This window comes from Phocoena sinus, chromosome 6 (assembly GCF_008692025.1).
Source record: "Phocoena sinus isolate mPhoSin1 chromosome 6, mPhoSin1.pri, whole genome shotgun sequence".
Taxonomy (NCBI): domain Eukaryota; kingdom Metazoa; phylum Chordata; class Mammalia; order Artiodactyla; family Phocoenidae; genus Phocoena; species Phocoena sinus.
Window position 1 is genome coordinate 103,532,213 of NC_045768.1, and position 25,241 is coordinate 103,557,453.

At 42.0% G+C, this 25,241-nt stretch overlaps 1 protein-coding gene across 6 annotated transcripts in view; it reads right to left on the reverse strand.

Annotated features, from left to right (window-relative positions):
• Positions 1–25,241, reverse strand: part of EBF2 (EBF transcription factor 2) — a 194,822-nt gene that overhangs the window by 48,359 nt on the left and 121,222 nt on the right. For all 6 annotated transcript variants that reach the window (XM_032635537.1, XM_032635540.1, XM_032635541.1 and 3 more), the window contains one exon: positions 10,000–10,081. In XM_032635537.1, coding sequence (XP_032491428.1) covers positions 10,000–10,081 — 82 coding nt within the window. The remainder of the gene's footprint in view (positions 1–9,999; positions 10,082–25,241) is intronic.

Consider the following 25,241-nt stretch of genomic DNA (forward strand, 5'->3'; position numbering starts at 1 on the left):
TTATACAAAGCAGGAGCTGAGTTGTAAAGAGCTCTTTCCTGCCTATAAAAGGCCACAGTGGGAGTTACCCTTTCGGTGGACACATCCGTTCATCTGCCTGTACAACTAATTTTCCAATAGAGGAGCTGTTTCTTTGGCATCAGAATGACAGCCTGTGGCAGGAGGACTTCTACCACCCTGATTTATTCCCACCACTGGGTTATTTTTACGCCTCTCTCCAAAATGTCTATGGCTCTTTGCAACATCACACTTTAAAAAAAAAAAAAAAAATCCATCCTTCTCAAAGCTCTAGCTGTATGACTTAGTTGAATCAGAGGAATGACCAGCTTGGATACTACTGCCAGCCAGGCTTTCTCAGCTCATACCCAGGTGTTCCTACAAAGACCCTAAGCCTCATACAGGAGGGTAAAAGGAAAAGAGAAGTCAGAATGCAAAGGGTGTGGAATGACTAAATCATCTGCTCTTTGAAACAGGCGAGAATCCCGGTGTCTGTACTTGCTAGAGAATAATCACGTTGGTTGGAAACCTCCCTGTATGGATCAGGGTTGTTGCTTTGAAAACACACCCAATTCTACCATTAGTCAGACACATTTCCCCTCCATTTCAATGAGGATCGTGTACCTTCTAACTGAAGATGGGGCGTTTGGTAGTTTAATCTCAGTAAAGTTACAACAGGTAGCATTTACAGCCCACTCGACGTGGAAGACTCCGATACCTACTTACAAACATGCGTACACCAAGCTAAATAAAATGGCCTCGAAAATCCCTGTTATTTTGCCAAGTATGGAAAAAAATTCTTTATGACATTTTACATCTGGAAATGGAATTAAATTCATGATGTGCTTTTCCCTTATAACTGTTCAGTTGCTATATATGTTATTTCAGCTTTCCCAAAGCGTAACTATTATGTGGGATTTTATTTTCCACCTGTGGAAGGAGGAAAGAAACACAGAGACCACTAAAGGGACGGAGAAAATCAAGACAGACTTCTGGTTGTGGTGGGCAATCAGGTTTGGAGACCATATCGTGAGAAGAAATACTCCATTGATGTTTTTAAACACTGGTGAGTTCTCACATTCGACAAGGGGAATCTGATGAAACAATTAGCCTAAGCCTCCGTAATTCAACCCAGGCAAAGAACAAGCAAATTGGCTACTGCAAATTGTTTCTCCCTACCTCTTTATTCTTGGCACACATTACATTTTCAAGCCAGGTTGAAAGCCCGGATTTTTCTTTGTTACTAGACTTCAGAGTCTCCAAAATTACCTTTAAACACCTACCTACCCCGTAAGTATGGATTTTGTCATCCTTTTTTTTTTTAAGGAATTCCCAGCATTCTTAGCAATCGCTGGTGTTTCATATTCCCCAAGGTTACATTTTCTGTTCACTTGAGTATCAAGTAGCAAACGAGAGAACGCAAAGCTGATTGCTGCTGAGACAGATGTGGGGCGTTCTGGAGTTGCTCACAGCAAGGGAGGGGGCTGTGGCATTAATGACATAAGTCCCGAGAAGATACATTCGTAAGTCACCAGACAGCGCTGTGTTTCAGTGAGTCAGAGTTATTTTGTGATCTTCCAGGCACCATGCCACACGCAATGGAAGCCTACAGAAAACACTGTCATTACCTCAAGGCGTTTACCATGCAACTGATAAAGCAGAACAAACACTACACATAATTAGGAGATATTACTATGTGGTAATACATGATTGAGGGCTGAATTATGTGGCCACTGTATCCTCTAGGAGTCCAAAGGTAAGGAAATTAACCCGAACTGAAGGCAGTAACAAACAGTTTCATCAAGGAAATGAGATTCGAGATAGGGCCTTGAAGAGTTGATCAACTTTTATTATACAACTCAAGGGTACCAAAATGATTATTCTGGCAATAAAAAAAAAAAAATTCTAACTGGCGTAAGTGGAGCCGTATGCCAAAGGGCATGTCTGCTGGCATATTTTGGCAAGTTTGGCTTAGGGTGGACACCTTTTAGGGCTTGTTTTTCAAAAACTAGTTGAATATGTACAGAAATCAAGTGGCAATTTTTTTATCCTGCCTTTTAGGTTATCAGGAAGCCCAAAGGTCATTAACCTGCTTTACAACCAAATTTCTCTTCATCTCAAAGGCCAGTGATGCTTGCTACATCTACCCTACATCACTTTATTCCATTGAGGGCAATGCTTGTCCCATCTGAAACGTATGCCAAGAGGGATGGTTATGGCCCAGGGCAGTATTTCACTAGCAAACATTTTGAGGCTCACAGCGGAGCCTTAACACATTCGATGCCGTTCTTGATTTGGCTGGGCCATTCTCTTTCCCCAAACTCTGTCCCTAGGGACCTCGTGAATCACCTGTCATGCGTCAAAACCCAGGAGCACGTAGGCCCCATAAGCAGCTTAAGAATCTATGCACTGTTATTGTAAAACTAAGAAAGCTTTGCCTTCCAGGAAGTTCTGCATCTGATGGTCCTGGAAAATGTTCAAGGGTAGGTTTTAGTGCCCAAATCTGAGTCTCTTAAAATGTTGGAGCATTTAGGGTTTGCTTCCACCTCACTGAAATCTGCCATATCCTTTCCCAAGGGTTATATAGGCAACTACCTGCTTTTGTGTCTCTCCTTTTCTCCCACAAGTCATTCAAAACACAGTTCCTGTGTGAGTTGGTCAAAATTCTTAAACCCCGATTCTTGTCCCCATGTGAGATGCCAAAAGTAGGGGGTGATGGGGGTGGGCAGAAGGGTATACTGTCCAACAGGCAAGAGCTTGAAGTTACCCACAGAAAGCTTTTCCCAAGCTTAAAGCATTAGACTGGGCAAAAGATCCTCAGACCTTCAGAGGTTTTCTTCTGACTCCAAGTAGATAATTACTATTTCTTAACTTGGACTCGCTGGTTTGTGCTATCACCAGATAATGGACCCACCTGTTGATCAGAGAAGCCATGAGTCAAGTGCTTTTCATTCTGTGCTTTAAAAGTGGGGCTCAGTAGCCCAGCAACCTTCACACGGTGGGTGAGATCACAGAGCCCCTGGGGTGGCTCTTGAACTGAGAGACTTGAACTGAAGAAACCTGCAGGCAGCTGGAACTATATTAAATTTTTACCATTTGGAGTTAAACTCTCGTTTCCCTCTTCACGGGTGTGAGAGAAAGAGTCACCATTTTTTTTTTTTATTTAAAGAAAATAGATGGTGATGCCATTAAAACGTTTTATATAAGAGCTGGGGTTTAAGAAGTCATACGGGTTTGTTGGATGGAGCTTGGCCCTGTTCCAAGGCATGAGTAGCCCTGCCCTTTGCTCTCACATCGTTTAGTCAAATAGATGAATAGCCGCCACCCAGCTGTGTGGACTAGAGGCCCTGCCAGCCACGTGAACTTCTCCGTTGTTTTTGTGCAGTGGTTGCATCCAGCACGTTGCAGTAACAGGCTGTAGGCCTCCCACATTATCCAACTACCCTGATGATGTCAGTCCGTCCTCACACGCCTCACTTCGTTTCTCCATTCTGATGGAGGAGATCTTGGTGTCTTCCCACCACCGTGCATGTCTGCTTTCTTCCTCAGAGGTCTGCGAGACCTGCTAGGTGTGTCTTTGCAAAGCACCAACCCCTCCCTCACCTCCTCCGGGACCCCCTCAGAAGGCCCTTCTAGCAGGCCCCTCCTGGGGTTGTACACAGATCCCTATAATCAAACAGGAATCAATTCAGCACTGATGCCTCTCCCAACCTGACCCTGGAAATGACTTTTCTTTCACCTGAAAGAATGTATGCACCCCTCCACACCTCTTGAATTCTTATCTTTTGAAGCAAAAGATGGCAAGAACGGTTGATGTATCTCCATTCTCTCCCTGACATAGCTATATAACAAAATGATTGGTGGACCTCATCTAAAAAGGGAATCATTAGGGGTGAACTTGAGACACCCCCAGAAAAGTTCAGCAAATGCTAGGAAGAATCTTTATCCCAATAACAAGAAAGCTACACGTTGGAATGAAGGAATTCATTTAAAATGATTCTAGGGTTGGAGATTCAAGGCACCTGCTACCAACTCCAGAAAGAGTAATGTTGCAGTTGGTGCCGCCCATGTGACGGGAAATACTGCAGTCTTCTACAGTGGTCAGGTCTGTTTAAAACAGAGTCCTTTTGAGGCAGGGCGGGGTGGGGGAATTGGCAAGGCCTCTAAGCTTCCCAGTCTCAAGTACGTGATCTGCTGACACGTGTCCTATTATAGCTGATGCTGTGGAAAACTCTGAAAGCTATTGGGAAGAGCATCCACACTTGCTATTATTACAATGGCAGGTAGCACTGGGCTCCCATACCATCTGGACTTGGCCACACCGCTGAGTCCCAGCAGGCAATACAAGGACAACTGGCACCAGGGCCCCTGCGCTTCCAGTCAGTTCACTTGAAGACCTCAGAGAAGCAGAGCTAAGCTACGTAAATCACTCATTTATCTCACTTTCCTTGTCTCCCCGCTAGGATGTAAGTCCCACGAGGGTGAGGAATGTTCTCTGTTTTGCTTGCTGGTGTATCTGCAGCACCTAGGATAGTGGCTGGCTCACAGAATTTCCTCGATAGTATTGGTGGGTGAATGAATCAATGAATGAGGGCATCTGTGTTTTCACTCTGACTTGGAGCAGACCCAGCCAGCCTGTCTATGAGAGTGAACTGGCAACAAAAGCCCTGATTGTTGTCAACTTCTGCTGTGTTTCAGGATTTGAATGTGGGTAATGACAACATGCCTGACTCTTCCAAGAAAGTGGCTTGATTTTCTCCTGGATTTTCCAACTGTCTGCTCTCCACCCACGATGCAGAGAAATAAAGAACGGGGTACGTTATGTCTTAACAGGCCTGTCAGCTTAAACTATACATAAATTTCTTTTCCTTTCCTTCACCGCGCTGTTAATCTGCGTGTTTCAACTAATTGTTCCATTTCAAGAAGGGCAGAAGTGATTTTCTGCCTTAATGGTCCATGGATTCAGATACTTTGGGGGCCCTTTTCTTATTTTCCTTCCTCCCTTTCTCCCTCCCTCCCTCCCTTCCTTCCTTCCTATCTTTTTCCTTTCTTTCTCTTAAAACTTCATTTAATAGGGCTTCCCTGGTGGCACAGTGGTTAAGAATCCACCTGCCAGTGCAGGGGACATGGGTTGGAGCCCTGGTCTGGGAAGATCCCACATGCCACGGAGCAACTAAGCCCGCGAGCCACAACTACTGAGCCCATGCGCCACAACTACTGAAGCCCGCGCACCTAGAGCCCGTGCTCGGCAACAAGAGAAGCCACCGCAATGGGAAGCCCGCGCACCGCAACAAAGAGTAGCCCCTGCTCTCTGCAACTAGAGAAAGCCCACGAGCAGCAACGAAGACCCACGCGGCAATGATAAATAAATAAATAAATAAATTCATTTTAAAAATTCATTTAATAATGAATTTTTTGAGCTCCACAGAGTGACTGGCATTGGGGAGAGATACAAAAATAAATAAAACATACAGATTATCCTCAAGTAGCACACAGGCTATTAGACAAATAATAATTGGAAGACAATGTGATCAATGGCATAGTAGAAGCCTGTAGAGAAGTATGTTGGCCAATAGGTCTGCCAGAAAATGCCTCACTAAAGAGGTGACACTCAGGTGTAGGCTTGAAGCATAAGCAGAAGTCACAGACTGGTGAGCAGTGAAGGGTTCCCAGGCAGAGGGGCGAACATGTGAGAAGGTTCCAAGCGATATTCCGTGGAATAGAAATCAGTGAGGTGTGCCTGGTGGGTGGGGGAATGTATGGAAGCGTCAGGAGGGGCGCATGGCAGAAGCCCTGCCTGGTATGAAGCTACTTCTCAGCCATGCCTTCTAAAATCTGAGCTTTTGTCCATGGACAGGAGATATTTATAACCTACTTGAAGCAGAGGAGTGACATGTTCTAAAAGATCACTTTGGCAGCCGTGCTGAGGATGCATTAGACAAGGAAGGAGGAGAGGCAAGGGCCTATTGCAGTGTTTCAGGAGAGAGAGGTGGATTTTACAGATACTTAGGAGGAAGGTACAGATCAGGGAGGAAGCACTGAGTTCTGCTGTGAGCACACGCTCACTAGGCACCCAAGGGAAGATGCCCAGGAGGGAGGCAGAGCTGGGTGTCTGCAGCTCCAGGGAAGGGGGAGGTCTGAGGATGTGGATCCCGGAGCAGGTGGTCTTTAAACCCAAGAGAACGGGAAGACCATCAGGGTGAGTCCTAAGTGGACAGGTCCCCATTGTAAGGGTTAAGTTACATGGAGGGAGCCCAATGGGTGTTAGATGAATTTCATCTCTTTAGCTCAAGGGTCCGTGGAATTCTCAGAGATGTCTTAAGAGGTCTCGGAACCCCTGAAATTTTAAGCAAAATTTTGTTGAAATGTAGCTTTTTACTGGGACAAAACTACAGCTCATACCAAATTCTCAAAGGGGTCTGAGCACCCCCCCCAATAAAAAGGGTTAAAACCCTTGCGTTTCGATAAATACTTTATATGCCCATGTTACTTAGGACTTGAACTGAATGAAAGAGAGATTTGGTTCAGATTGGAAAATAAGTTTGATATAATGATTTTGTTCTCATTTGATCATTTCTGGAGAAAGAATTTAGGTTCCACCGATGTTTGGGGGATAGTGGAAAGAGAAGGGGTGAGAGAGGAGAGAGAGTTTGGCTGGATTCATGATTTGGTTAGAAATATTTTGTATTTTTATCCTGCTCAGATCAAATCTCCACACAAAAACAAAACAAAACAAATCAAAAAGCCTTCAGATTAAATCTACGTTTGATCATATAACAAAAGTAGAGAATCGAAGTTATTTGTCCACATGGTTTAAAATGATCACATTTGTCATTCTGAATGATATATACGTATATTCTAGGAATTCCTAAGCTACCATTCCTTTAGATCACTCTCATGATTACCTACCATCTCTGGTTTTGTTTCATACTTTGAACTTGATCCAAACTTTTCACTTGACCATTACAGCACATAGTCAAGCCTTTCTCCATGTAAAAGATCTTTCATGGAAGGCTATACCTGTCATAGAATCTGAGTACGGTATAAAAACTGTCAATTCTTTTGTGAATCAAAGGATACTGTGAAGAAAGTGAAAAGCCAATGATAGAATGAGAAAAATATTTGCAAATCATTTATCCGATAAGAGCCTGGTATTCCGAATACATAAAGACCTCTTACAACTCAACAATTAAAAAAGTAAACCAATTTGAGAATAGGCAAAAGATTTGAATAGAGATTTCTCCAGAGAAGATCCACAAATGGCCAAAAAGTACATGAAAAGATGCTCAAATCATTAGCCATTAGGGAAAGACAAATCAAAGCCATAATGAGATACCACTTCACGCCTACAGGATGGCGAGGATATCTTCTTTTTAAACAGGAAATAACAAGTAGCGGAAAAGATATGGAGAAACTGGGACCTTCACACATCAGTGATGGGAATGTAAAATGGTGCAGCCACTGTGGAAAACAGCTTGGCAGTTCCTCAAAAAGTTAAATCTGGAGTTACCATACGACCCAGAAATTCTACTCTTAGGTATATACTCAAGATATCAAAAACATGTTCACAAAATAGCTTGTACATAAATGTTCATAACAGCATGATTTATAAAAGCCAGAAAGTAGAAACAACCCAAATGTCCATCAACTGATGTACAGATAAACAAAATGTGGTGTATTCTTACAATGGAATATTATTCAGCCATAAAAATATTATTCACCCCAAAAAAAAGAAATACTGACACATGCTACAATATGGATGGACCTTGAAAACATTATGCTAAGTGAAAGAAACCAGACACAAAAGGCCACATATTGTATCATTCCATTTACAGGAAATGTCCAGAATAGACATATCTGTAGAGACGGAAAGTAGATTAGTGGTTGTCGGTGGGTGGACAGAAAAGGGAATTGGGAAGTATGGGGTTTCCTTCTGGGATGACGGAAATGTTCTGGAATGATATGGTGGTAATTGTTGCACAACACTGTGAATATGCTAAAAGCCACTGGATCACACACTTTAAAATGGTCTAAATGATGAATATATGAATTTTATCTCAATAAAAAAACGCAAAAAAATTTCTTCCAGTTGACTTTAGCCCTACCCCAGAAATGAGACAGTCCTAGAATCCACAAACTTAAAAAAAAAATCTTTTCCCTCGTCTTTGCAAAAGTCAAGTACATTCACATAGGATGGGAATTCCTCATATTTTGAGATGAACGATATTTATTCTAACCCTGTTAGAAAATTCAGGCACATTAAAAATTTCACTTAGTAAATAACCGGAGAAGTAGAGGAAGTATTACATGCATCTGCTTAGTGAATACATTTCTAAAATTTGGGATAAATAAAATAAAATACATAAAATGACAAGGCGTTCTATTTAAAGCCTCCTTAGAAGTGTCTTCTCAAATTTAAAACTCTTTGGAAGGGATGATAGAGAATAAGGGGGGATAGGAATCTAAGCTTCTTTCCCTGCCTCTTGTTTCTTCCAGACGTGAAAGCTAAGCTTTGGTCATCTGGGCACTTTGGAATTCTTTTGAATTTCACTCTGGTTTTGCACAATGTTCCTGCTTGACCCCCCCCACCCCGCCCCATGAAAATCATTTCATTTCTATTTGTCTTCTTATCATGCAGCAGGGGAAGAGTCTGCAGGATGGAGAGCTGTGGTTTAACTTGTTCAGGCGAGGCTCGTATTAGCGCTACACGGCAAACAAAAAAAAATTGTCCCGGTCACAGCAAGATAGTTTGATACCCATGATGCGGTGAAAAAACATTACAGGAATTTTTGTTTTTCAAGGTCGTGCTCACTGGCCTTGCATGTACCCATCTCTCCTATTAACTCTTTAATGACTCTGCTGCTAAACCACAGAAGCTCTTTGAGCAAAAGGCAGGAGCAGCTACATCATTTGTGGGACCCAGTGTAAGATGAATATGTGCGGCCCCTTGTTCAGAAATTATTCAGAATTTAGAAAAAGGCAACAGCAAAGCATAAACCTAGCAGCTGTACACACTGCAAACCCAGGGTCCGGTGGAAAGAGTTGGATCAGACGCATCCTCCTGGCTCTGGGTTGCACCACCTCCTTCCCGTGATTAGAGGCGAGTTACTTAAACTCCCAGAACCTCACTTTCCCCACCTGAAACGTGCGGCTAATAATCCCCATCTCTCATCTCTCACGTTGCTGCCAGGATTTTTTTTTTTTTTTAAGTCTCAAGCCTGAATAATATTGTTTAACATGTTTTCCATTTTTCTATGGGGAAAGGAGCGGGAGGTATTTCAATTGGGCGTGAGTGGCAGGAAAGCCATTTGGTGGATTAAACGTGGGTCCTTCAAAGATGAAGGAAAGGGGGCCAAGAGGGGCTGCTTTCCTCGCATCTCCAACCTGACACACTTTGCCTCGCTCTGGGTTTTTATTAGCTTGTATCCCCAGTACATCAGTGGCAGGGGTGATGAAACCGGTGGCAGATTTAACCCAGGCAGCTGGGTTACTGTCCCGTGGGTCTTGTTGTCATGCTGAGATCTTAAAGTGACCACGGCTGCTTGGTCTGCTGCTCTCCCAGACACTCGGAGAGAGACCACTGAATAGTTAATCGGTGGCAAAGGAAAGGAAGAGGCTGTTGCTTGCAGAAAGCACAGAGAAGCTGCTTTGAAAAATCCCAAGGTGGCTGAGTATCAAGAACGCTGTTCCTGCTTGTGGGCAGCTGTGTGTGCGAAGGGCGGCCTGAGGGCTTAAAATCAAATCTCCAGCCTGGGTTGGTGCCCCTCCCCTGGGGCTCTGGCAATGCAGGCAGAAGGCCTTAAACACTACAAAATGAAGAAACCCTCAGTACTATCTGAAGAGGGCGGTCATTTACAGTTATCTTTTTTGTTGTTAGCAGCATCCGCGAATAATGTTTTCTAAGGGGGGAAAGAAAAAAAAGAAAGGAAAAGAAAAAAAGAGTGCTAAGGAGAAAGAAAACAGGATGACTTATTTACCAGGAAAGAACGGCAGGCCCCTTACCTGAAACCTTCTCATGTCCCTTGGGTTTCCTGCTGTTTTCAAACAATTCTGATTGCACTTGAGGAAAAATTTTAAAAAGAATCTGTGAAGAGAAAGCAAGGTGTTACCTTTTTAAGTAAACATGTTTTAGGAGAGAATATATCTGCATTATATTAGATTTGATTGGAAAGTGATTGGATTTCAGGTCTGGGGAATTTCAGCCAGCCCTGCCTGTGAAGGAACGTAGCTGACCCACTGCAGTTCGCAAATTTGGATGTTTTTGGTCCCAAGTTGGCTCCATCACTGTTGACGGCTGCGAAGTGGCTCACAAACTGGGCTCTGGTTTGTACACCCGCCCCCGAGTGGCTAGGGCATGCTCTCTCCAAAAAAGAGAGACAGAGAGAGAGAAAAGAAGAAAAAAAGGCTTCACAAGCAGCAGTGACTCCTGCTGTACAAAATTAGCTTGCTCCAGAGGGTTAAAAGTGGCATGACTTAGCCCAGAATCCCAGGGTTCGTCACGTATGTGGCTTTCCGCTGGCCACACACATCTTCATGCACACATACCTCACACGTAAACCGTCACACACAAAGGGGGCCTGATATTTTCAACTGGTGGATATAAAATCAGAAAATAATGTTACTGTCCAAAGACAGTCAGTCTGTGCAGGTATATGCTGGGGGTTTTATGATTAATAACAAGTGTGAATGTCCTTTCAGACCTTCTGTAGATTATCCAGAAATATACAAAGGCACAGAATAATGGTCTGAGGTTATCATTTGTAAGACATATTTTTAAGCCAATATTCTCCTAGATAACCTTTTTTGTGCACTTTTAAAATTGGGCTTCTTTGATCAGATGAGTACAGAAACCAAGAAAAATGGCAGAAGTGGTCTTTTCAGCCATTTACCTATTTAATGTTTGGAATGTTGTTTCAAAATACGATAAGTTTTTCATTTATTTCACTTGCAGAGTCCTTTTCCTTAAAAAAAAAAAAAAAAAAATCCAGCTTTTGCAGCATTAAAGTCCCAGGTGAGCAAGGCCTATTTCCCTTTCTGTTACTATGACAACGAAATTTTACCGCAGTCCCAAAGTCCCTTCAGAACTCTACCATCCACGCCTTGAATTAGAACTTTAAAGGAAAAGATATACATTTTTTCCCCAGGATTTACCAACAAAAATAAGTAGAAATCAACAATGCTTCCAAAAATTCTATTTTAAAGCAACGGTTGGTGAGATGCTGTCGTGGTGGCCTTCTGTTTATTTTTATTTCTTTAACAATCACAAGAAAGAATTAGAGAGCACGCCAATTAATTGTATTTAGCACTTAAAAAAAGAAAACCTGATGGGGAGATAAACAGTAAATGATGAAAGAGGAGAGAAGAGGAATTGCCCTTTCAGAGCATTTTCTCTAGATTTGCTAAAAATATTTGGCCAAGTGTTCCTGACCCCTATCTATAAATAAGGTTGGGTGTGAATTTGGAAAGAATAGCTAAATGTTTTTTTTCATAATTTTATAGCATCTGCTTTTCACTTCTCTCTTTGCATCCTTACTGGGGGGTGGGGGTGGGGGCTAAGCATTGCTTCCTGGGCCATGAAGGTGTCCAGGGCCTTTATCCGAGGTACCAGGCAGAGAATAACAAGGCAGAAGAAGCACTCCTTGCTGCTTTATGCAGTGTTCACATTCACAGCCTGCCCCTGCTTTCGAAAGTGCAGTGGGGCGTCTGTCCAGAGCAGCCGGAGCGCGTTAGAAAGGAGAGCTGCTTGTATTTAAGAACAGATTGGTCAAAATTCAAACATTTTCTTTCTTAAGGCAAAGCATTCTTTCACTTGTGCCTTCCTAGCGGGGTCACCTACAGCAACTTAAAATGCCTGGAGATGCTCTCACAAAAGACTTAAAACTGGCCTTTTCCTCACTTGAGTCTCTTTCCAAACAATAACCCCTGCCCTCACACCACCTTTGCCCTCCAACACCCGCCCCTCCCCCATGAGTGATTTACATCTTTTCCCCTACTAAAACCAAATTTTCTTTTTCTCACAAATTCCTTGGTTTTGGGCAAGTTTTAGCGCAACTGGACTCCTTAGAAAGCATTCTGTGTGTTATACTTCCCCTCACCTACCCACCCCCCTCACCTTCTCGAAAACGTATCTGTTGAAAACATTAATGTTCATGAAGGCATTATTATATGAATGGTATGAAAGTGCAAAGGAGATAAATGTTTACATAAAATCAAATTGATTTAGGGGAAGAAGGGGCCCGCTGAAAGGCTTTATTCATTTTAAATTACGACCCTTAACAGTTCTTTGGCTAGAAAACACTCAGTGTTGACTCTTTTGCGGGCCTGGGGTCTGAGTTTGGAACCTACCCAGCCCCCTGCACACTAAGGATATAACATCCTGTTCACAAAGGGGAAGCGAGGGGTGGAGGAGGGAGGGAGGAGGGGGAGAGAGAAAGAAAATTCTCTTACATTGTATAGTACTTTCTAAAAGAAGGCGTAGCTACTTCTAAATGGCTAGCACCAGAAATTATGACCTGTGTATTTTAGATGTGGACCTAGAAATCAATTTAAAGGAATTCTGGGGCTTACTGACATCTCCATTTTTTTTCTCTTCCTTTTACTGATGTCTCCCACTTTCCTCCCCTTCAGCCCCTCCACCCTCTATGCTCAGGGGCTTGGTACAGAACCCTCTACTAACCATCCCATCCATTAACCATAGGGTAACTTGCAGGGAATAAATCTCCTGGGTCTAGATCCCTCTGAAGCCTGGAAAATGTCAGCTCTCTCCACTCAGCAACGGGAAACCAAAATGAATTACAAGGTTCAGACCAAATGTGCAGAGACTCATCAGGATGGAAGTTGTAATTTTCACTTTCCCCACACAGTGTTGACTCCAGAAATATTCTAACCACTTAGCATGGTACACCCTACAAGGCTTCTGATCTCATTCCTTAAGAGTGAATGCTAACGGCGACAGGTATATCCTTGTTTTATTAGAGAAAGAGGAATAGAGAGTGGGGTCCAAATCTGAATTCAAGCCCTCAGCTTTCACTCTGGTTCCTGGGTCAAGTGAGGCAACAGAACAGACCCAAAGGCAGTCCTTCACTGCACTGATATCTATTAAATGCTGACAGTGTACTAGTCTTGAACTGCTGCCAACTAACTATGTAACCAAGTTACTTTGCTCCTCTAGGCCTCAGTTTCTTTGACTGTTAAAAGGAGGGTTTAACTGGATTATCTCTAGGGTTTCTTCCAACCTTATTATTCTATGATTGCAAAGAAAAATGTGTAGAGTTGACGACCCTCCAGAAATGGTGACACTGGAAGAAGAAACCACTGGAAACAAAAGTCTGTGACTTATTGAAGTCCAAGTGGGGGTGTGTGCGGGGGGTTTCTGAAAGAGAGAACAAACCCCCTGATCGAAGAATAAGCGAGGACAGCTGATGGGTGGAAAGTGGGGCATCTTGGCTGATGCCTTGGCCAGAGCTGGTGGGACCCAGAGGTTGATGGGCCGGTTGTTGAGTGAGAGGCACCACTCTCTTAGGATCTTTTCTCTGTGCTTCAGCAGCAGGAGAAGGTAGCTCAGGAATATCACAGATCAGAGCCATCTCTGTCGCTGCTTACCATCCTGTGTGGTCCAGAAGCTGAAGGGTACAGGGGTCACCGAGCGCGGGAAAGAAGGTTTGCCAAATGTCAGCTCCATGCCACACTCTGAGCTACGTGCTTGATATCCAACGCCTCATTTATTTCTCACAACTGTACGAGTGACGAACCCTCTCACAGCCAGGAAAAACAAAGGCGCCAAGAATTTAAGAAATTTGGCCCAAGATCACATCCCTCGTCAGTGGCAGAAACAAGGATTCTGAACCTGGGTCTTTCCGGCAGCAAGCTCCACCGGGCGTTCTATGTTTCCTGCACCAATTACATTGTCGTGATGGTTGCACAGCTCTCTCAGTATAGTAAAAGCCGTTGAATGATACGCTGTGAATGGGTGAACTTTATAGTATGTAAACTATACCTCGATAGAACTGTTTAAAAAGAAACTTCAGAAAACATAGTCTGAAAAAAATCAAAAACAACCCCAAAAAACCCATGAAGGATTCTGGTTCCTTGGCGAGGGAGGGAGAGGACTGTAGTATCCCAAAAGGAAAACATGAGGTCAAAGATAGCTGGCGTGGAAGTAAATCCTTACCACTGAAACCCCCTGATGAATTCATTCATTTACTCATTTGGCCGATTATTAAGTGCGGAGTATGTGCCATAAAGGATCAGCAGAATGGCAAACAAGATGGACAAAATCTTGCCCTCATGGAGCACACAGGCAAACTATTTGAAAAATGCTTCTTCAGTTTCTGAGATGAGCCTGGAGTCCCCTGAATACGGGTCTGAATAAGATCCCAGAGGATTACCTAGTACCCAAGAAATCTCTTCTCCTAATCTCTGGAATATTAGAACACGCGGCATTGTTCAAGAACACAATAAAAAGCTCCTAGGTGGCTCTAGACATGTCCTGAGCCCACCCCAAATAAAAACTGAGACTCAAACTAGATGTACAAGTAGGGTGCAGAGCTCAGGTCCAGTGGTGGGGTCAGTGGGCAATCTCTAAATCACAGGAAGGGTAACTACTCTACCTATATTCATGCCAGACTTCGAGATTATAGCCAATGATCTAGTACGAAATGCAGCATTACTATTTCTCCAGGATTGTGGAAGAGGCCATTCAATTGACCTCCAATTAGAAGCCCAAGATCTAGCGCCTTCTAAAAAATTATAATACAAAAAATCTTTCGGAAAGCACTGTGGAAGGCACAAAGTCTTCTTTCAAGAAAAAAATTAGATAGGAGTGTATATCAAAAGAATGTGAACTTGTCACTAGTAACAGCTACCATTATGCAGAGCCTTACCCTATGCAAAATAACATGTAAAGTACCTTTCACTTTGCAATTTCATTCCTTATTCCCTTAAAAAAAATTCTACTTCCATCTACCCTGGAAACAGCTTCTGTGATGACATGGCCACATCTCATACACCATGGAGATGGGAACATCCCCACACTCTCCAAGGGCCAAGAACGGGGATGCTGTATCTGGTTCTCTTTCTGCCACAACGGCCACATATGCAGGTTGGATCACTAAAGGCTGAGCCATATATAGAGTTGATAAACCATGTAGGTGCTTAAAGGTCTATGTCTATTGATTTTTGAGGAAGACACATTTCATCTGGATTAACTGCTAAACCTCCTTTTCCAGAGTCCAATAAATTAAAATCTCATTGCCTTCCACTGTTCGTGCATACTTCTGAAAAGAAAATAATCCTTTCTCTTAGAACACTCTCTCATATCATTTGTGAGAACTACCAAATGTTGGGATGGGCTGAATCATAAAATCATATTTGAAAGAAATGGGCAGTTACCTCTCTTCTCCCAGGATTCTTTCAAGCTTACAGTCTTTACGGGCAGAGGGAGAAGCCGTGTTGGATGGTCACATCCATGGGGCCATTTTCTTACTCTTAAGAATAGCCTTCATGGCAGCTCACTCTGCTTGAGATGGTAGGAAAACCCCTAAGTGATCGGTTTCCACTTGAGACCAGTGTAAAACACAAAGATAACGTTCTAGCTTTAATCTAGGTCTTAACTGTAACATCCTCTTTGAACCTTCTGACAATAGAGAGAACACGTTTTCCTCCCGCCAAAGCCTCCAACAAATCCAAATTCAGGCAGCCCAAATCAGGAGAAGGACAGCAGTGGGCCCCGGCCTTGGCCAGAAGATGACGTGCCCTTGATCAATCTGTGGATTGTTGAGGTGGCAGCCCAAGATTAGAAAGGGCCCTGAAGCTCTTAAGGCCTTGTGAAGACTCTCACTCAAGTCCACAAAAAAGAAGAGACTGTGGGAGGTCAAACTTCGAGTTGGCTCTTTCTACACCCCCCCCCCAAAAAAACGTGACAATGGGACATCTGAGAATGCTTGCTACCTGCAATCTGCTTGGTAAGATGGCAGTTGGTACAAAGACCCAAGAAGATCCATGGAAAGAGGAGATAATTTAAAAGTTTTGACTGACTGGTTTATTTAAGCTTAAATCAAATACTCATTTTTACAAGCTGATTTTCCATGCAATCCACTTATTTAAATGACTCCTTAAAATGTAAATATAAGTACACAAACAGAGTAAGTACAGCAGCTTTCCTCTCTACAGACGTTCCTAAAGGGTTGTATCACCACAGAAGCTTATTCACCTGCATGATTCCAATGAAAGCCCATTTCAGATCTGAAAGATTTAAGTTTACAGAAAATTTTTAAGGAATATATTTTCTTACTTCTGATTACATTCAATCCCTCTAACTCCCCTTGGCTTAAAGTCTAATTATGATAATGATTATGATAAGAATAAATAAATAGCCCCTATTCATTGACTTCATATTATTAGCCATGTATGGTTTCATTTAATCGCCCCAACTCTGAGAGTAGGAGAAATAACATCTCCATTTTACAGAGGAGATAATCAAGACTCATAAAGGTTAGATTACTTGCCCAAAGTCAAACAGCTAGTAAGTAGAAGAGCCCAGAGTAGACCTCAGGTTTGTCTGACTCAGGAAAACATGGTTAAGGTGGGAGCTTGGCCAAGTTTCTTCTGAAGGAAAAGATGGAACATGTTGCCAAGCAGCTCTCTTTTTCAGGAGACCAGTGAGTGCCTCATGGATCTACACAGGGGATCATGTCTCCGTCTACATCTTACTCTCTGTAAATAAGAATGTGGTCACTCCTCACGTTACAAAACAAAACAAGCAAACCAGCAACAATGTCTATCATTCCTATCAGGGACTGTGTTCTCTAGAAATTCTGTGGCAGAATTTGGATTCTGCAGAGGAAGATAAGCAAGTCTATCAGATACTTGGAAAACAAGACACCTCGAGAACCTGCATGGTCTCAAGAGGGCATGGCCCACATGGCTGTAGTCTCTACAGGAAGAGTGTAAAAGGTTGCTTGAGTGGATGAGGAAGATGCAAGGTCATTCGTCCATCAAGACTACGGAGGGAAAGAAAGCTGGAAGTCAAAAGTGTAACAATAAGAAGTTGAGTTAAGTCTCGGAAAATTTTTCTGAGAATAAGTCACCAAAGCTAAAATTTGAAAGCATTACCCAGGGGACGGAGGGGAGTCTTCTACACTGGAGATTTTTAAATAGACCAGCAAGCGGATTCCTTTGAAGGCAGATAATTTCAGTCCATGTGGCACCTCACTGGGTGGTGTCCCTATCAAGCCATTTCCAGATGATGTCAAGGCTTTTGTAGTTATTATTATTGTTGTTGTTTAATATTTCAACAGGGACCTTCAGTTTCATCCTCTGTAACGTGACCTCGTAGGCCGATAGTGAGGATTAGTTATCCATGCGAAGTCTTTGGGTAAATGCCTGATAATGTCACCACTCGCTACGCCCCCCTCCCCCGAATCGACCCTTCTCCCCCCACCACACTTTAAAATGGCCCATTTTCCAAACAAAACTATACCAGAGGGGACTTGCCACAAATTCAAACCCGGTTCTCTCTGCACTGTTTATCTCTCCAGAACTGGTATATACTCCACTTGAAGAACTTCCCTTAATTTTTAGGGAGAGGTACTTAAAAAAAAAAAAAAAGGAAAGAAAAAAACCCATGTAATTAATCCATTACAACAGATTGTAGGAGAAGCACAAGAACAACAAAAAGATGGTAGGTCAAAAATCCTCATCACGGTTTCCAGTAAACTATGGTCAGGCAAAAGAATTCAGAGCCTCGTACACCCGCTCACTGGCAGTGGGCCCCATCGAATCATTTTCTGTTCAGCATTCACTCCAATTACGAGCTCCTGGAAGTGGCATTTCAGTTTGGCAATAGACCCTTCGTTACCAAACACCAACTCCTGAGTGGGATCTGCTGTGCTCATTTAGGTACCAGAAGGGAGCGACTTCCCCCACTGTGTAATTCTGATTCCATAGCCACAGATTTCATTTCCAAGCCATTTCATGATTTCTTCCGAAGTGAGGGTCTCCCAAGCTCAAGTGGCAAGGAATTGACTGTAAACAGCCCCCGAGGTGCAAAAACAGGGGCTACTTTGATTCTCCACTTATTTCTGACTAGCGACACACTACAGTTTCTGAGGACCTGGTGTTATATGTTGGGATTCTTTTTTTCTTCTGTATTCAGACATGTCTTCACTCTCCTGAATTCCATCACTTGGCACCAGGAAGCTTGTAGGGAAAAAATTCTCTAAGGAAAAGTCCTTGTTTTTGCACTCAGATGAAAATCTGACACCACTAAGGAAAATAATAATTGAACTCTTTGGGCTTGAACTGGAATGAAACACAACACTAAGAGCATGTTTGTAATTCCAATTGTTCTCATAAAATGTCTTTGGAGGGCTCTTTGCAACGCGCACAGTTCCATCTTTTCCTCTTTTTGTTGTTGTTTTTAACACGAATCCTCTTCTTTGCCCTATCCTTTCCTCTCCCTTCTCACCAAGAAAGAAAAAGACTGAGCAAAACTGAACATGCTACAGACTGACTTCAGAAAACATCTTGCAGTTAGACTTCAGAATTAGTTTACGAATCTATTTCCCTTTCTGATTCCATGACTACTCGGGTGAAGGAGAGAAATGAAGTTATTAGCCAGCCATCAGCTTAATGGGTCCTTACTATCCTATTTCCTTAGTGCCCCTTCTCCCCTTCTGCAGCCTTCCCCTCCCCCTCCCGCCTTTCTGCCCTCCCCGTGAAGCTCATCTATGCTAGGCTGAGCAGTGAACACCAATTACACCAAGAGCCCTTTGCTGCTGCCTGGTCTGCTGGTTTTACTGTTTTGCCAGATGGTTGAGGCCAATGTGTAAAACTCTCTACCCTACCATTAATTCATAACTCGGTAATAACTTTCCCACGGCTCTAGGAAATTGAAATGAAGTGCAAATGTGAATATTTGGAAAGGGAATCAGGGTTGGGCAACTATTTTACACCTGACAGAATAGATACCAGTCAGACAAAAAGATGCCCCTCTTTACACAGGCTGGAGCATTACTTTCCCGAAACTAAGGCCAACTGACTCCATATGCGATATTGGATAATGTAGCAAACCAAGCTCAGAGTCGGGGTTCCTCCTATTCTCGCCTTCTCTCTGCAGTTTCCAGCTTTATACCTATTGCACCTATGGGTCCATTCACTAATGACCTTGAGTTTGAGCATCTATGTAATATTATATTCTGATGACAGAATTATAGATAAGCAGATATGAGTGCATTCTCTTGCTAAGACAGGACACCATCTAATGTTTGTTAGCATCATTAAACTAAAACTGACTTTTCACCTGCTCCCATACCATATGCAGCTGCAAATTTTTAAATTAAACTATGAAGCCATGCATAAATTTACATATATTACAGACTAGCCTCTCCATTTAACATGCAAATGTACTCCAATGTTTCAGAACACCTTCTGTCGCTAATTAATTTGCTGAATTATAATTAGACTAATCCTGCATAATTAATAAGCACAGATTTTTTTTTAATTTGTAAGCAGCTTGAGGAGATCATTCACTTCCTTCTATAAACTGCTAAGTAAGTGTTAAAAAAAATCTGGAAAGAACATGTGTGAAAAGGTATGTTTGATGTCGCATACAAACTCAAACTAGCGTGGAAGATGCAGAAGTCAGTACTGATAAAGGTACATATTTGAAGCCAACATTCAAACAATCAAAAAAAATCACATTCAGAGGATGGGGACTAATTCTCCCTTTGTCTCCTTGTATATAGTGTTTTATTCTTTGCCTTCTATCCATCGGCTCTTCCAAGATCACAGAGGCGGGAGAGGATTAAAGTAACCGTATGTTGTATTAGGAGAGATAATGATATTAACACTCCACTGTATATCAAAACACTCTGTGCATGCTGGGTGCTTATAAGCCCCTTTGATGGTATTTGGAATCATTTTCATTTTGGCTGCCAAAAACACCCGAGATCCATCTAGTGGAAACAATTAAGTTCCATTAGTACTGTATCCATTTGGTAATGATTACAATGAAGGGTCCCTCTTTAATGCTGAAGAGTTGAGTCTCAAAGAAATGTATGCCTCTGTGCACTTGAAAACGTGAAACCATACAGTTTTACAACCAAGCATGAAGCTTAATTTTGACCCCTAAAATAAACCAGGATCAGGAGAGCTCAGGGTATGGGTAGATGACCAGTTAGAAAATTCGAAACAAGGTGGGAATCTAGAAGGCCAAGGTATGCTTAATAGATAGCCACATAAATTGAGATTCTAGAAAGACAAAGTGGGAGATGTGTGTTCTGGCAGGGAAGTTATTAAACCTTCAAAGAGAAATCGAATTTTAGAGAAAATAGAGAGGTCCTTGGCCCTTCCACTCAGTGAAATCACTAATATCAGCAGCCAAAAGGATGGAGCCACCTGAAATGAGCTTGGCTTTCTATCATTGCAATTTCATTTTTTATAGTGACTCTATACACAATAGAAACATCTTCTGAAGAATGGGAAACAATATACACTAATGATGAAAAATGTGAAAGAGAAGTTAAGGAAACACTCCCATTTACCATTGCAACAAAAAGAATAAAATATCTAGGAATAAACCGACCTAAGGAGACAAAAGACCTGTATGCAGAAAACTATAAGACACTGATGACAGAAATTAACGATGATACAAACAGATGGAGAGATATACCATGTTCTTGGATTGGAAGAATCAATATTGTGAAAGTGACTTTACTACCCAAAGCAATCTACAGAATCAATGCAATCCCTATCAAACTACCAAGGGCATTTTTCACAGAACTAGAACAAAAAATTTCACAATTTGTATGGAAACACAGAAGACCCTGAATAGCCAAAGCAATCTTGAGACAGAAAAATGGAGCCGGAGGAATCAGGCTCCCAGACTTCAGACTATACAACAAAGCTACAGTAATCAAAACAGTATGGTACTGGCACAAAAAACAGAAATATAGATCAGTGAAACAGGATGGAAAGCCCAGAGGTAAACCCACGCACATATGGTCACCTTATTTTTGATAAAGGAGGCAAGAATATACTATGGAGAAAAGACAGCCTCTTCAGTAAGTGGTGCTGGGAAAACTGGACAGCTACATGTAAAAGAATGAAATTAGAACACTGCCTAACACCATACACAAAAATAAACTCAAAATGGGTTAAAGACCTAAATATAAGGCCAGACACTATAAAACTCTTTGAGGAAAACATAGACAGAATACTCTATGACATAAATCACAGCAAGATCCTTTTTGACCCACCTCCTAGAGAAATGGAAATAAAAACAAAAAGAAACAAATGGGACCTAATGAAACTTAAAAGCTTTTGCACAGCAAAGGAAGCCGTAAACAAGACGAAAAGACAACCCTTAGAATGGGAGAAAATATTTGCAAATGAAGCAACTGACAAAGGATTAATCTCCAAAATTTACAAGCAGCTCATGCACCTCAATTTCAAAAAAACAAACAACCCAATCCAAAAATGGGCAGAAGACCTAAATACACATTTCTCCAAAGAAGATATACAGATTGCCAACAAACACATGAAAGGATGCTCAACATCACTAATCATTAGAGAAATGCAAATCAAAACTACAATGAGGTATCACCTCACACCAGTCAGAATGGCCATCAAAAAAAATCTACAAACAATAAGTTCTGGAGAGGGTGTGGAGAAAAGGGAACCCTCTTCCACTGTTGGTGGGAATGTAAATTGATACAGCCACTATGGAAAACAGTATGGAGGTTCCTTAAAAAACTAAAAACAGAACTACCATATGACCCAGCAATCCCACTACTGGGCATGTACCCTGAGAAAAACATAATTCAAAAAGAGTCATGTACCACAATGTTCATTGCAGCTCTATTTACAATAGCCAGGACACGGAAGCAATGTAAGTGTCCATCAACAGATGAATAGATAAAGAAGATGTGGCACATATATACAATGGAATATTACTCAGCCATAAAAAGAAATGAAATTAAGTTATTTGTAGTGAGGTGGATGGACCTAGAGTCTGTCATACAGAGTGAAGTAAGTCAGAAAGAGAAAAACAAATACTGTATGCTAACACATATATATAGAATCTAAAAAAAAAAAAAAGGTTCTGAAGAACCTAGGGGCAGGACAGGAACAAAGACACAGACATAGAGAATGGACTTGAGGACACGGGGAGGGGGAAGGGTAAGCTGGGATGAAGTGAGAGAGTGGCATGGACATATATACACTACCAAATGTAAAATAGATAGCTAGTGGGAAGCAGCTGCATAGCACAGAGAGATCAGCTCAGTGCTTTGTGACCACCTAGAGGGGTGGGATAGAGAGGGTGGGAGGGAGACGCAAGAGGGAGGAGATATGGGGATATATGTATGTGTATAGCTGATTCACTTTGTTATAAATCCGAAACTAACACACCAGTGTAAAGCAATTATACTCTGATAAAGATGTTTTAAAAAATAGAAAAAGAATGGGAAACAATTTTCCCAGGTTCATTACCAAACCAAGTGTATCTTCTTCCTTACTAGCCAGCCAACATTTCTTTGCTTTTTTTTTTTTTTTTTTTTTTTGACAAAGCTAAGACATAAGCTAGCTTGGGACTTGAGAAGAAAGTTTAAAAGTGCACTGATCCCTCAGAGGCCCGTGGCCACATCCAGGAGCAGATGCCGGGGGCTAAATGGAGGGGCTGCTTCTGCTTCTGCCCTGAGATGCATTTATTAGACTCCTCTCCTCCTTATCTGGAAGGAGGACCCAGAACAGCTACCTCCTGGGGCTAGTGCAATGACTAACCAGAGTGAGAAGAATATTTTGAAAGCACCTGGAAAAAGCTGCTGCAATTTTTCTGAGCGAAGCAATGTTATTACTTGGATACTTTGGACACATAAGACATTTGGACCGTTCTTCTGATCCAAACCATAGCCTTTGCCGTTGGTCCCCATCTGAAGAGATTAAATGGTTCAGGAAGATTTTTAAAAGCCTAAAAGAAAGGGAGCTTTCTGTGCCTTTCTGAGTTACTCAGAAGGAACATAACAACAGCTGGAATAATAATATTAATAAGAGGCTAAAATTATTTCCTTTCCAAAAAATATACGAATGGCAGTGGAAATCTTTAATAATCTCTTCACCTTTCAAGAAAAATCATTTTAATGTATTGTGCTTGTCTTTCAGACACCCCATACCCCATTTTGAGTGGTTATAAGAGGAAATCTGGTTGCTCGGTAGTCGGGAACGTGTGCGGGTCTATTTTTCTAAAGCCAAAAAGTGTTTAATGGTTAAACTCAGAGTGAAAGGAAGGGTCTCCCCATTTCCTACCGTAATGTGTTGGACCGAGCATCCTACCGACTCTCTGGGGAGCATCTTAGAGGTGGAAAGAGGCAGACAGGTCGCCCGGTCAAGATCCCTGTATTGACAGGCAAGTGGTTTGGTTTTGGCGTTTGGAGGGTATTTTCTTCAGCTTTGCCCAGTCAATTTATAACTATGTACCAGTGGGAGAGAGCAAAGGGGAAACAATTGTGCTCCATGTATAGTTAGCTTTCGAGAAATTCCTGACAAGTTCTTAGGGGAAAAGAGAAATTACTTAGGGGCATTTAAACACAAAGGTGTCAAACAATTAGCTCACAGATCCACATCTCCAGCTGGTGGGTTTTTCCCCTCACAGATATATTCCAGGAAATTTCTCTAAATTAATTTTTTTGGCAGGAGGATTTTCCTCCACGAACATCATTCTAGTTTGTGCTTGTGATTCATTCTCTCTCTTTCCCTTTCTCTTCTCTCCCTTCCCAGTTTCCAAATTCAGGATGGTGTGTTATGGTTTTTAAGGGCTTCATCAAAGTTTACGGCAGGGTCGGGGGAGAGTTGAGTTGGGAAGAAAGGGTGACTGCAGAAAAGAAACCAAGATGAGAATTACATCAAAGCTCCATTTCATCTGAAAAGTATGACGGCTCGCCTCCACTCCAGCCAGGAAGACCCACATTCACAGCTAATGTAACCTTCATGCCAAAAAAAGGGAAAAAGAAAGAACGTGTAACCTGACAGGTAGCAGGTGGTACATATGGAATTATCATTGGCTATTAACACCGGGTCGGATATCATATTAGCCACTTTCGGACTGCATTTGCCAAACCCACATAAAAAATATAAAACCAGGTATTTCAATATTCTGTTGCTCCCTTAGCAAAACAGATTTCCTTATATTACTCATAGTGGAGTCAGCCGGCTTTCATTAGAATTTTTTTAACTTTTTTTTCCTTAAAGGAAGAACTAAACCCAGTTGACAGAAAAGAGAAACTGGGACAAAAATCAGGTCAAGAATTTGATACAAAAGACATTCAGATAAAGCTAATAATATTCCAGAGTGTTGTTAGTTGAGCAGACTATGATTACATTCGTCTAATCTCAACCCAACCCCTATATAATCTACGTGAGGTTCCAGGAATCAGACAATATTTCCCTTTTTTTTCATTCAAACTTTGTTGATTCTAAGTCCTCTATTCACTCTGTGGGATGTGACTAACTTTTTGGAGGTTTCCAAATCTTAGTACCAAAAAATGAAATGTTTCTTTTAGCTGCCTTTAAGAGATTTTTACTTGTTCCCCTTTTCTTCATTGTCTGGACTACAACTGCATTTTGTATTAACTCTGGTCATCTCAGAAAGACCACTAACTAGTCAGTTTTCATTCTGCCCATGAGTAGAGAACCAGAATCTCTCCTTTCATTTTCTCTTTTAAAAAACTAAGGCTCTGGCGAAAAGTCTCATGATGGAGCCAGAAACCATCTAGACCCCAGCCTCTCCACGGGGAACAGAAGCGGTCCCCGGGCACTTTTCCTGGGCCATCCCACATTTCTAACCTCTCTCTTCCATACCGTAGGATCAGTACGCTGGATTACCAAAACAGGACATGAAACTGAACCACTTTATTTCAAAAATGGAGGCTAGGCATAAAGCCCCATTTGAGCTATTGGGATTTCTCACCCCAGGTTCAAAAGGAGGCTAGATGTGAATGGGGCAGATTCATGTGACGCCCATAAGTCAGCCCCAGTTTGCTTAAAACAAGACCCTGAGTTCATTTTCGGGGTTCAAAAGTCCTTGACTGAGCCTCGCCAAACTCCAGCTGTCCAAAGAAGTTCCAACTGATGAGACTTTATCTTTTTTTTAAACCTGGTTTTATGTTACTTGGTGTTGTACAAGTCCAGACCATTTCTAAAGATTGAAGTTGATTTTTGATACTTATTCCTACCCTTCATTAAATGAG